Here is a 12406-nt window from a genome sequence, read left to right as displayed (position 1 = left end):
CAAGTTGAGAACCACTGCTTGTGAGGAAGGCAATGGCATAACTCTTCTTACTACAGGAGAAATGTTTTTTCACTGTTGGAGTAGGTCTCCTGCAAACTAGGGTTCAAATTCCCCCTCTTTCATGGAAACCCATAAGATGATCATCCATGGAAACCCATCAGACCATTTTCCATGGAGACCCATTAGGTGATCGTCCATGGAAACACATTAGGCAATTTTCCATGGAAACCTATTAACAGATCTACCTTGGAAACGCATTAGGTGATCCAATGACGAAGTCATACTCTCCGAGCCTTACAGGACATCAATACAAACCTTCTTAGAATAAACTTAATAGGCTTGCTAACAACAACAACAACAACAACAACAACAACAATAACAGCATTGAGTCCCTTCGGGTGAGAAGGGCGGGATATAAATGTTGGAAATAAATTGATATCCCACCTTTCTCCCCATAGGGACTCAAGGTGGCCAACAACCACAACTCAAGGTGGCTAACAATCACAACTCACAACTGATTGTTATGAATAAGAGTCCTTTGAAAGCACATGACTATTACCTTGCAGGATTCAAGTACGATAGTCTTAGTAAAGAGAGAAAAAAAAATTTGAGATGTTTGGTCTTGTGATGGTGGACCATGGAAAATGTCCTCTATGTAGCTTCCAATGTAGGGCGATTGAGTTCCACCTTGCAATGCATTTTTCAATCATCAGAAGGAAGAGTCTGTGGCATCTGGACTGGCCTTCTGCCACATGGAAGAAACTTATCTGGAGTGCATCTACACTGCTGAATTAACACGGTTTCACACCACTGCTATGTCTCAATACTATGGAATCCCAGGATCTGTCATTTGGTGAGACATTGCGCTCTTGAGTAGAGAAAGCTAAAGGCCTTGGATGACTACAATTTCCATCATTCTACAGCATTGAGCCATGGCAGTGAAAGTGGTGTCAAACTGCATTAATTTGACAATGTGGATGCATCCCTAGAGGGACCCAATCCAGAGGAATGGTCAAGTAGGAGAGGCAGGTCAGAAATATAATAATAATAATAATAATAATAATAATAATAACAACAACAACAACAACAACAACAACAACAACAATAACTGAAGGACACTGAAGAAGGAGACAGAAGGCCTGATCCTTGCAGCCCAGGAGCAAGCCATCAGAACAAATGCAATTAAGGCCAAGAGCGAAAAATCAGTTGTTGACCCAAAATGCAGACTGTGCAAGGAAGCTGATGAAACCATTGATCATATCCTCAGCTGCGGTAAGAAAATCGCACAGACAGACTACAAACAGAGGCACAACAGAGGTCAATTATGCCTCAAGTACCACCTCCCTGCAGTAAAGAACTGGTGGGATCACAAACCTGCAAAAGTATTGGAAAATGAGCACTCAAAGATACTGTGGGACTTCCGAATCCAGACTGACAAAGTTCTGGAACACAACACACCAGACATCACAGTTGTGGAAAAGAAAAAGGTTTGGATTATTGATGTTACCATCCCAGGTGACAGTTGCATTGACAAAAAACAACCGGAAAAACTCAGCCGCTATCAGGACCTCAAGATTGAACTTCAAAGACTCTGGCAGAAACCAGTACAGGTGGTCCCGGTGGTGATGGGCACACTGGGTGCCGTGCCAAAAGATCTCATCCGGCATTTGGAAACAATAGACATGGACAAAATTACGATCTGCCAACTGCAAAAGGCCACCCGACTGGGATCTGCGCGTATCATCCGAAAATACATAACACAGTCCTAGACACTTGGGAAGTGTTCGACTTGTGATTTTGTGATACGAAATCCAGCATATCTATCTTGTTTGCTGTGTCATAATAAAATAATAATAAGGGTTGTAAGAGAAGAAGAGACTCCCTTGGGTCATTTAGCCCAACCCCCTTCTGCCCTTGTGCCGTGGGGGCTGGATAAATAGCTTTGATGGGCCGCATTTGGCCCCCGGGCCTTAGTTTGGGGACCCCTGGTTTAGACCACAGAATGGATTGCATTGACGAAAAACAACAGGAAAAACTCAGCCGCTATCAGGACCTCAAGACTGAACTTCAAAGACTCTGGCAGAAACCAGTGCAGGTGGTCCCAGTGGTGATCGGCACATTGGGTGCCGTGCCAAAAGATCTCAGCCGGCATTTGGAAACAATAGACATTGACAAAGTTACGATCTGCCAACTGCAAAAGGCCACCCTACTGGGATCTGTGCACATCATCCGAAAATACATCACACAGTCCTAGACACTTGGGAAGTGTTTGACTTGTGATTTTGTGATACGAAATCCAGCATGTCTATCTTGTTTGCTGTGTCATACAATGATGATGATAATAATAATTATGATGATGATGATGATGATGATGTACCTGGGCATTTCTTTTCATTGCACGTCCTGACTTCTTCCCCGCTGCCATCGCACGGATAGCCTTGCACGCCGGTCCCTTGGCACAACCGGAAGCGCCTCTGCCATCCCGTGTCGCACGTCTTGGAGCACAAGCTCCAGTGGTTCCAAGGCCCCCACTTGCTGTCGCCTTTAATTCACGGAAATAGAGAAAGAAGGGGGGAAAAATTAGGAAACCCTTCCAGACTTCCCCCTTGTACTCTCTCACGTTCCCAATTTAGATTCCTATTAGTTGGAAGACCGGGCAGGATGTCAGAGAAACGGGGAAGAATCTCTTCTTTGTCACCGGGGTGCCATTCTGCTGGCTGATAATTACTTTAATCAAATATTCCACAAATGATTAAGCCCATTTATCAATAATTCAGCTCTCATTTAAGCAAAAACGGGCCCCTCTCTCCTTCCCAACCGGGCCGTGACCACAAAAAGGTGGCTCTTAACAAATGGCATTCATTTCCATCCCTCAGGAGGTGCGCGTCCGTGGCTTTCAGGGTTTTGTTCACTTTCAACAAATCTTAAAACAGTTTGAGGAACAGAGTTTAATTTACCCCCCGAACAATGAGATACAATCCACAGGGAATGAATGTGGCTCATTTCGAACCAACAAAGGCCTTGAGAAGCACCCAGAAAGGTAGGATTCGAACACAGGTTTCCAGAATCCTTAGAATAAATCTATATACATAAAAGAGTGATGGTATCACGGGAGCGGACAAAACAACAAAAGTAAACACCCCACAACCTCGAAAATTGACAGCACAACCCCTCATCCATGCCTCTAGGTTGATACAACAAAAAGAAAAGAAAAATAAAGTCCTAATTAGAGGGAGAGGAATAATTGTTTTTATCCAATTGCTGCCAGTTAGAAGGCTAAGCTCCGCTCACTTGGTCTCCTAGCAACCCACTCAGCCCAGGGGACCCTTTACCTTAACTACCACCAATTCTCAATACTTTATTTCCCATACCACCATACTTCGCCACAACAACACGTGGCCAGGCAAAGTTAGTACTTTCTAGATGTCTGTAAGCAGAGACACACATTTTCTTTTGCATCGAAATAAATCAAAACATTGAAATATCCTCCTAGATTTAAACCAGGACACATGTGGAATCGGGAAAGCTATTAGTGATGAAGCTGGCTGCAGCAATTTGCTTTTGTCTGGGACATTTCAAAAGCATTTTCTAAAATGACTGGTGTGCCTTCAAGTCATTTTCCACTTATGGCGACCTAATAGCTAACTTATCACAGGGGTTTTTTATGGAGCTGAGAGAGTGTGACCTGCCCGGGGTCACCCAATGAGTTTTCACGACTGAGTGGGGGAATTCGAATCCTGGTCTTTAGAAATCAAAGTCCAATGCTGAAACCAGTTTGCAGATTGGGACTTTTTCTACCTGAACTGGGAAAGATTGAAGGCATTTAGCTGGATCTGGCAATAGGAGGGTTGAATGAAAAGTAATGCCTCCGCCTTCATAACTCCTCAACAGATGGCAGTCCTGGAATGCAGCAGGTACTGACTCGTTCAGTAGATTCTCCGCTACCGTTCCATTTGGCGGGAAGCCTTAGCATTGAACGGTTATTGCTTTGCTTGGCTATCGGAAGATCTGTGCAATTTTTCAAATTTTGTTACGTGAAATTCTTAACCTTTTTCTCATACTTAGGTAAAGGTTTCCCCTGACATTAAGTCCAGTCGTGTCTGACTCTGGGGGTTGGTGCTCATCTTCATTTCTAAGCTGAAGAGCCGGCGTTGTCCCTAGACACCTCCAAGGTCATGTGGCCGGCATTTGGATAACCACTTTGGATAACCACTCCACCTTGATGATGATATCGACATAACTAGCACTTTAGCCCAGTTTCCTACAGACTTTATCCATGATTTTATCATGATGTATTGTATGTGTTTTTATAACTTGTTTTATTGTTGTTTGATTTGTTTTACTGCTTGTTTTTATATTGTCATGACCGGGCTTGGCCCCATGTAAGCCGCCCCGAGTCCCTTCGGGGAGATGGGGCGGGGTATAAGAATAAAATTATTATTATTATTATTATTATTATTATTATTATTATTATTATTATTATTATTATGACTGCATGGAGCGCCGTTACTTTCCTGCTGGAGCGGTACCTATTGATCTACTCACATTTACATGTTTTTAACTGCTAGGTTGGCAGAAGCTGGGGCTAACAGTGGGTGCTCATTCCGCTCCCCGGATTCGAACCTGCGACCTTTTGGTCCACAAGTTCAGCAGCTCAAAGCTTTAATTACTGCTATAGTCCCCCCCCCCCACCTTTTAAGTTGACTGAATGGCATTGGTGGTTGTTTGATATTATTACTGCTGTATAAACCTTTGTTTTAACTTCTGTTTTATTATCTTCTTGTGTTTTAAACTGTGTATATTGCTGGTGTATTTGTGCTGTTACTTTTGTAACATTGTGAGCCGCCCCGAGTCCCCACGGGGAGATGGTGGCGGGGTATAAATAAAGTTTTTTATTATTATTATTATTATTAATATTAATATTATTAACACACTGCGCCATTGGGGGCCCCATACTTGGGTGGGATAGTAGAATTTCAGAGAGGATTTTAGAGGTCAAAATAAAGGAGATGGGGGCCATATGTGGCCCATTTTGCCCAATTCTTGCTCAAAAAACAGTGGTGGGCATATCCAACTACTTCATTTCCTATCTCAGCTGCCACTCCTCAATAACACTGGGAAAAGGAAATCAATGGATCCCGATGGAGATGAAGAAAGGGACATGGAGGCAGCCAGGGGCCATCTGTCACCATCGTCTGATGAGTGGCATCTCCCGACCGGCTCTATTAGGTGGCTTTATGGAAAGCAGATGTCACTCCAGACAGATTGGCAGAGCCTGGCACCAGTGTCAAAGCCTGTCTTGCCAATCTGGGGCTCCTAGATGGGGAGGGTCCAAGGTTTAGTGGGGCAATCTCTGTTTTATCTATGGATTAAGATATTTAGATCTTGCCCTATTATTTCAGAGGCTATCTCGTTTACCATGGTTTGTGATAATCTAGGAAGCTGGTTGACCCTCATTCAAAGAAAAGGACTGCATTTGAAGAGCACTGATTTAACACATTATTGTATTTTAATTTATTTATTATTATTTATTTACAGTATTTATATTCCGCTCTTCTCACCCCGAAGGGGACTCAGGAAGGATCACATTACACATATAAGGCAAACATTCAATGCCATATAAACATACATCAGAGACCGACGCAGGCACCAGGCTAGCCTCGAACTCATGACCTCTTGGTCAGAGTGATTTGTATTGTATTTTAACCTTCAATCCACACACCAATATTTACCGTATATACTCGAGTATACGCCAACCTGAATATAAGCCAAGGCACCCAATTTTACCACAAAAAAACTGGGAAAACATTGACTCCAGTATAAGCTGAGATACCAATAAAATTACATTAATTGAGGCATCAGTAGTTTAAATGTTTTTGAATCTTTACATCAAACTGTAATTTAAGATATGACTGTTCAACTCTGATTAAATCATTATTTTCATCTTCTTCAATGTAAATGTGCTTATTAATAACAATAGAGTGACCTTTTAATAATACTAGAGTGAAATAATAAATGTAATAATAATAATAAATAATAAATGCAGTAAAATAATAAATGTAATAATAATTAGAGTAAAATAATAAATGTATTAATAATAATTAAAATAGAGTAAAATAAATGTAAAAGTAACAACAATAATAGAGTAAAATAATAAATGTAATAATAATAATTAAGAGTAAAATAATAAATGTAATAATAATAATAAATGCAGTAAAATAATAAATGTAATAAAAAATAGAATAAAATAATAAATGTATTAATAATAATTTAAAAAGAGTAAAATAAATGTAAAAGTAACAATAATAGTGTAAAATAATAAATGTAATAATAATAATTAAGAGTAAAATAATAAATGTAATAATAATAATAATAAATGCAGTAAAATAATAAATGTAATAAAAAATAGAATAAAAAAATAAATGTATTAATAATAATTAAAAAAGAGTAAAATAAATGTAAAAGTAACAACAATAATAGTAAAATAATAAATATAATAATAATAATTAATAGAGTAAACTAATAAATGTAACAATACCAATAATAATTGAGAAAAATTAAAAAATATACCATATATACTTGAGTATAAGCCAACCTGAATATAAGCCCACCAGGACCCTCACCTAAGTATAAGCCGAGGAGGTTTTTTTCAGTCCTAAAAAAGGGCTGAAAAACTAGGCTTATACTCGAATATATACAGTAATTGTTGCATTTGTTTAAAATTGTTATTAGATTGTGTGGTTCTAAGCCACCTTGAGTCCTCCCAGGGAGACAGACGGGATATAAACAATGATGATGACGATAATGAGAGCACGATGTAACCAAATTTGAAAAATGTTCTGTTCCTGGTTTGAAAGTGTTATTTCCTGTTTAATTGTGCAGTATTAACTTTGAAAGTCATTGTTATACTCCAGAAGCATCGTTTTTGTGGCTGCCACAAACTATGTTGAATCGGTTGAGACTGGATGAGATATTAATTGAAAAACTATAGCAAAGTGTGTTGCAGAATGTCCCACAAAAGCAAAGTTTTTACAGTTTAACTAGCCTTTTCCATGCTTTTATGACAGAGCCAATCAGGAAAGGAGGCTTATAACCCAGGAACAAAAATTATATTACACAGTGGCGCAGGCTGGTTAGTAGCCAGCTGCAATAAATCACTCTGACCAAGAGGCCAGCCCATGGCGGAATGAGCACCTGACCATTAAAATAAAATAAATGGCCCCTGGCCATTGCTGACTTAAGCAACCCAAAAGATAGTTGTATCTATCAAGTCGGAAATTTAGGTACCACTTATATGTGGGGAGGCTAATTTGACTAATCTACGACACCCTAAAAAAATCATTCAGCAAACATTTGGAATGAGGAAGTTGCCATCGCAGTGGATGATGAAGCAGCTGCTCCCTCTGCTGCCAGAATCGAGCATACCCTCAGGAAGCTGGAAGCTGGAGAAGTTTAAATTGCCTCTATGTCTGTCTCTGTCTTTGTTCTATGTGTATATGGCATTGAATGTTTGCCAATTATGTGTATATTGTGATCCACCCTAAGTCCCCTTCGGGGTGAGAAGGGCGGAATATAAATACTGTAAATAAATAAATAAAATAAATAATAATAATGGATTAAGCTGTCAGAGGTTGGATTGGGTGGCCCTTGTGGTCTCTTTCAACTCTTTAATTCTAACATTGAAACCTTCCATTGCTACATAAGATGCTTCTTCTCTACTCCCTTTTGCTGAAGCACAAACCAAGCCATCACAACAACACAAGTGTATCCGGATCACAATAGTCATGCTGAGGAGTTCTCACATATGCAAGACCCCAGTGTCTGGCCATGTCTTGGGATCCGGCATATGTGAGAACTCTCCAGCATGTCTATTGTGAGTGACAGACCATATGTCTTCAAAATTCCATAGGTTCCTTACCTGGACACTCCGGGTTGTGGCACTCTCGAGCATCTGCGTGAGCCCCTTTGCACTCTGCCCAGCCATGTGCGGAAACGCTGCATTTGCGGGTGCGTTGCTGGGTCCCATTGGAACATGACACAGAGCAGCGGCTCCAGGCCCCCCACTCCAGCCACTGACCTTCCACTGTCACAGAGAAGCACAAGAAAACATCCCATTAGTGCATGATGAAGCTGGGCAGAAGGGGCCAAAATATGGAGATGTATGATGTATGTTGTTGTATGTTTTCCGGGCTGTATGGCCATGTTCCAGAAGTATTCTCTCCTGACGTTTCTCCCACATCTATGGCAGGCATCCTCAGAGGTTGTGAGGTATGGCGAAACTAAGCAAGGAAGGTTTACATAGATCTGTGGAAAGTCCAGGGTGAGAGAAGAACTCTTGTCAGTGTGTTCCAGTGTGAATGCTGTAGTTAATCACCTTAATTAGCATTGAATAGCTTCATCTCCTGGCTTTTTCCTGCCTGGAGGAATCCTTTGTTCAGAGTCATTAGCTGCCCCTGATTGATTCATGTCTGGAACTCCTCTGCTTTCAGAGTGTTGCTTCTTATTTACTGTTCTGATTTTGGAGTTTTTTAATTTAAGATATGACTGTTGAACTCTGATTAAATCATTATTTCCAATGTGCTTATGTATCCTTTTAATAATAATAGAGTGAAATAATAAATGTAATAATAATAAATGCAGTAAAATAATAAATGTAATAATAAAGTAGAATAATAAATGTTTTAGTAATAATAAAAATAGAGTAAAATAAATGTAAAAGTAACAACAGTAATAGAGTAAAATAATAAATGTATTAATAATAATTAATAGAGTAAAATAATAAATGTAACAATACCAATAATAATAAAGAAAAATAATAAATATACCATATATACTTGAGTATAAGCCGACCTGTATATAAGCCCACCAGGACCCTCACCCGAGTATAAACCGAGGAGGTTTTTTTTCTCAGACCTAAAAAAGGGCTGAAAAACTAGGCTTATACTCGAGTATATACAGTACAGTAGAGTCTCACTTATCCAACATAAACTGGCCGGCCAAACGTTGGATAAGCTGGAAAAATGTTAAAAATGCCTCTGAGTCTGTCTAATGTATGTTGTTTGTCTGTTGGCATTGAATGTTTGCCATATATGTGTTCATTGTAATCCGCCCTGAGTCCCCTTCGGGGTGAGAAGGGCGGAATATAAATACTGTAAATAAATAAATAATAAATAATAAATATGTTGGATAATAAGGAGAGATTAAGAAGAAGCCTATTAAACATCAAATTAGGTTATGATTTGACAAATTAAGCACCAAAACATCATGTTATACAACAAATTTGACAGAAAAGGTAGTTCAATATGCAGTAATGCTACGTAGTAATTACTGTATTTACGAATTTAGCCCCAAAATATCATGATATATTGAAAACATTGACTACAAAAATGCGTTGGATAATCCAGAACGTTGGATAAGCGAATGTTGGATAAGTGAGACTCTACTGTAATAACAATTAATAGAGTAAAATAATAAATGTAACAATACCAATAATAATAGAGAAAAATAATAAATATACCATATTTACTTGAGTATAAGCCGACCTGAATATAAGCTCATCAGGACCCTCACCCGAGTATAAGCCGAGGAGGTTTTTTTTTCAGTCCTAAAAAAAAGGGCTGAAAAACTAGGCTTATACTTGAGTATATACAGTATATGGTTTTAGGCTGGGATTCTTTGGAAGTCACAAAAATGGCTGTGTTGGTTGCATATGGCTTGTAGAGCTCTATGCTCATCTTTCAGCTTCCAAATTCTCTACATATGGAATGTTCCAGAGATATTGTCGTGTTTGTTTCCAGCGATAAGGGCTCAAAATGAGAGGAAGGCAACCTGACGTTCTCCAGATGGCAATTCCTGTAACCTCTGACCACTGGCTGCGATAGCTGGCGCCACGATCAAGGTTGCCATCTGAAACATCTGGAGGCTGCCAGTTTGCAAAGCCAAAGCTTAGGAAACATACTGCTGCAAGAAAGTCAAGTTCCGTTTGAAGGGTTCCTAAGAAAATGGCTCGGAAAATAAAACTATTGAGATCCTGGTGTCTTTAGCAGAATTTATGGTGTGGTCACACTTGAAATATGCTGCACATAGTTCTGGTTGATCCTTCTTGAGATGGCTTGGAAAAGGTCAAGAGAAAGATTCAAGAGGTTGGAACACTCATCATGAATCAAACCTTGTTTTTTTGAGGAGGGAAAGTGTGCGAAGGAGAGAGATGACAGAGTTTTGTAAAAACGAGAGCCGAAAGGATGGATTTTTCTCCTTCCAGCAGAATTTGAAGTTGTCCACCCACATAGTCAAGGCTAAGGATTCTGAATATTGAATTTCTAATGTATCGGAAAAGGTTCCTTCAAAGACATGGCTATACCGTGTTTCCCCGAAAATAAGACAGTGTCTTATACAGTAGAGTCTCACTTATCCAACACTCACTTATCCAATGTTCTGGATTATCCAACGTATTTTTGTAGTCAATGTTTTCAATACATCATGATATTTTGGTGCTAAATTCGTAAATACAGTAATTACTACATAGCATTACTGCATATTGAACTACTTTTTCTGTCAAATTTGTTGTATAACGTGATGTTTTGGTGCTTAATTTGTAAAATCATAACCTAATTTGATGTTTAATAGGCTTCTCCTTAATCTCCCCTTATTATCCAACATATTCGCTTATCCAACGTTCTGCCGGCCCGTTTATGTTGGATAAGTGAGACTCTACTGTATTAATTTTTGCTCCAAAAGATGCGCTAGGTCTTATTTTCAGGGGATGTCTTATTTTTCCATGAAGAAGAATTCACATTTATTGTTGAACAAAAAAATGAACATTGATTATATACTGTACAGTAGTTGTCATCACAAACCAGCATGACCAGACAAACTGTGAATCCTATCAATAATTTCTTGTTACTACCATTATTTCCATGTACAACAATCTATGGTACGTATGTTTACAGATCCTGCATGCTGTAATGCTTTGTTTGGCGGGCATGCTTCCAAACAAAAACTTTGCTAGGTCTTACTTTCAGTGGAGGTCTTATATTTAGCAATTCCGCAAAACCTCTACTAGGTCTTATTTTCTGGGGATGTCTTATTTTAGGGGAAACAGGGTATTAGTTTGGAATATCAGGGATCGTGTAGCATCTTAGAAAACAAAATTGGTAGCATAAGCTTTTGTAAAATGGGAGTGCATCTACACTGTAGAACGAATGCAGGTCGACACCACTTTAACTGCTTCAATGCTATGGATCCATAGAAGTTGTAGTTCTACAAGGTCTATATCCTTCTCTACCAGAATGATGGCGCCTCAAAAAAAACTAAAAATCCCATAACATTGAGTTATAGCAATTAAAGAGGTATCAAACTGTATTAATTGGACAGTGTAGATGCACTCTGAGAGATGTAGGAGCAATGCAGTTCTGAACTATTTAGGAGTGTTAACTTTCTGCAAAAAAAAAACAGCAGAAATTATCTCCCTGGCAGGGAAAACTAAAGACCCTATAAAACTACAAGTCCTGGAATTCCATCACAGCTAATTATTGAATAATAATAATAATAATAATAATAATAATAATAATAATAAATATTATTAATAAATATATAATATAATAAATATAATAATAAATATATAATAATAATAAATATATTTTACTCTGTTTATTATTATATCCATGCCTCACAACCTCTGAGGATGCTTGCCATAGATGTGGGCGAAACGTCAGGAGCGAATACTTCTGGAACATGGCCACACAGCCCGAAAGACATACAACAACCCAATTATTATTATTATTATTATTATTATTATTATTATTATTATTATTGGGTTGTTGTGTGTTTTCCGGGCTGTATGGCCATGTTCCAGAAGCATTCTCTCCTGACGTTTCACCTACATCTATGGCAGGCAACCTCTGAGGATGCCTGCCATAGATGTGGGCAAAACGTCAGGAGAGAATGATTCTGGAACATGGCTATACAACCCATAAAACACACAACAACCATGTGATTCCGGCCATGAAAGACTTCGACAACACATTATTATTATTATTATTATTATTATTATTATTATTATTATTACTACTACTACTATTATTATGTTTATTTATACTGCACTTTTTCTCTCCACAGTGAGACTCAAAGTAGTGTCAAACTGCATTAATACTATAGTGTAGATGCACCCAATAGCCTAACAGTTAAGCTGCTGACTTCTTTCGGATAGGGAGATGCCTTCTTTCGACTAGTCTGGACCTAAGCCATAGAGAGGCTTAGTTCCAGATTTATGTCCCAGCACTTATGTTCTTAAACACCCTCCTTATATTCTTTTCCCCAAGCAGGCCGTCAACACCGATCCATGCGTCTCGGTAATGCCTAGCTGAAGTGGATCTATTGACGTCATATTGCCGTTCGGCATTTCCTC

At 38.8% G+C, this 12406-nt stretch overlaps 1 protein-coding gene across 4 annotated transcripts in view; it reads right to left on the bottom strand.

The window, feature by feature from the left end:
* adgrb2 (adhesion G protein-coupled receptor B2) overlaps positions 1-12406 on the bottom strand; it is a 222398-nt gene that overhangs the window by 87941 nt on the left and 122051 nt on the right. For all 4 annotated transcript variants that reach the window (XM_062962755.1, XM_062962756.1, XM_062962757.1 and 1 more), the window contains 2 exons: positions 7919-8083; positions 2378-2542 (listed from right to left, as the gene is read on the bottom strand). In XM_062962755.1, the coding sequence (XP_062818825.1) occupies positions 2378-2542; positions 7919-8083 (330 nt within the window). The remainder of the gene's footprint in view (positions 1-2377; positions 2543-7918; positions 8084-12406) is intronic.

Source organism: Anolis carolinensis, unplaced genomic scaffold, assembly GCF_035594765.1.
Source record: "Anolis carolinensis isolate JA03-04 unplaced genomic scaffold, rAnoCar3.1.pri scaffold_10, whole genome shotgun sequence".
Classification (NCBI taxonomy): Eukaryota; Metazoa; Chordata; class Lepidosauria; order Squamata; family Dactyloidae; genus Anolis; species Anolis carolinensis.
The sequence above is the reverse complement of the archived record's forward strand: the minus strand, read 5'-3'. Positions and strand labels throughout refer to the sequence as shown.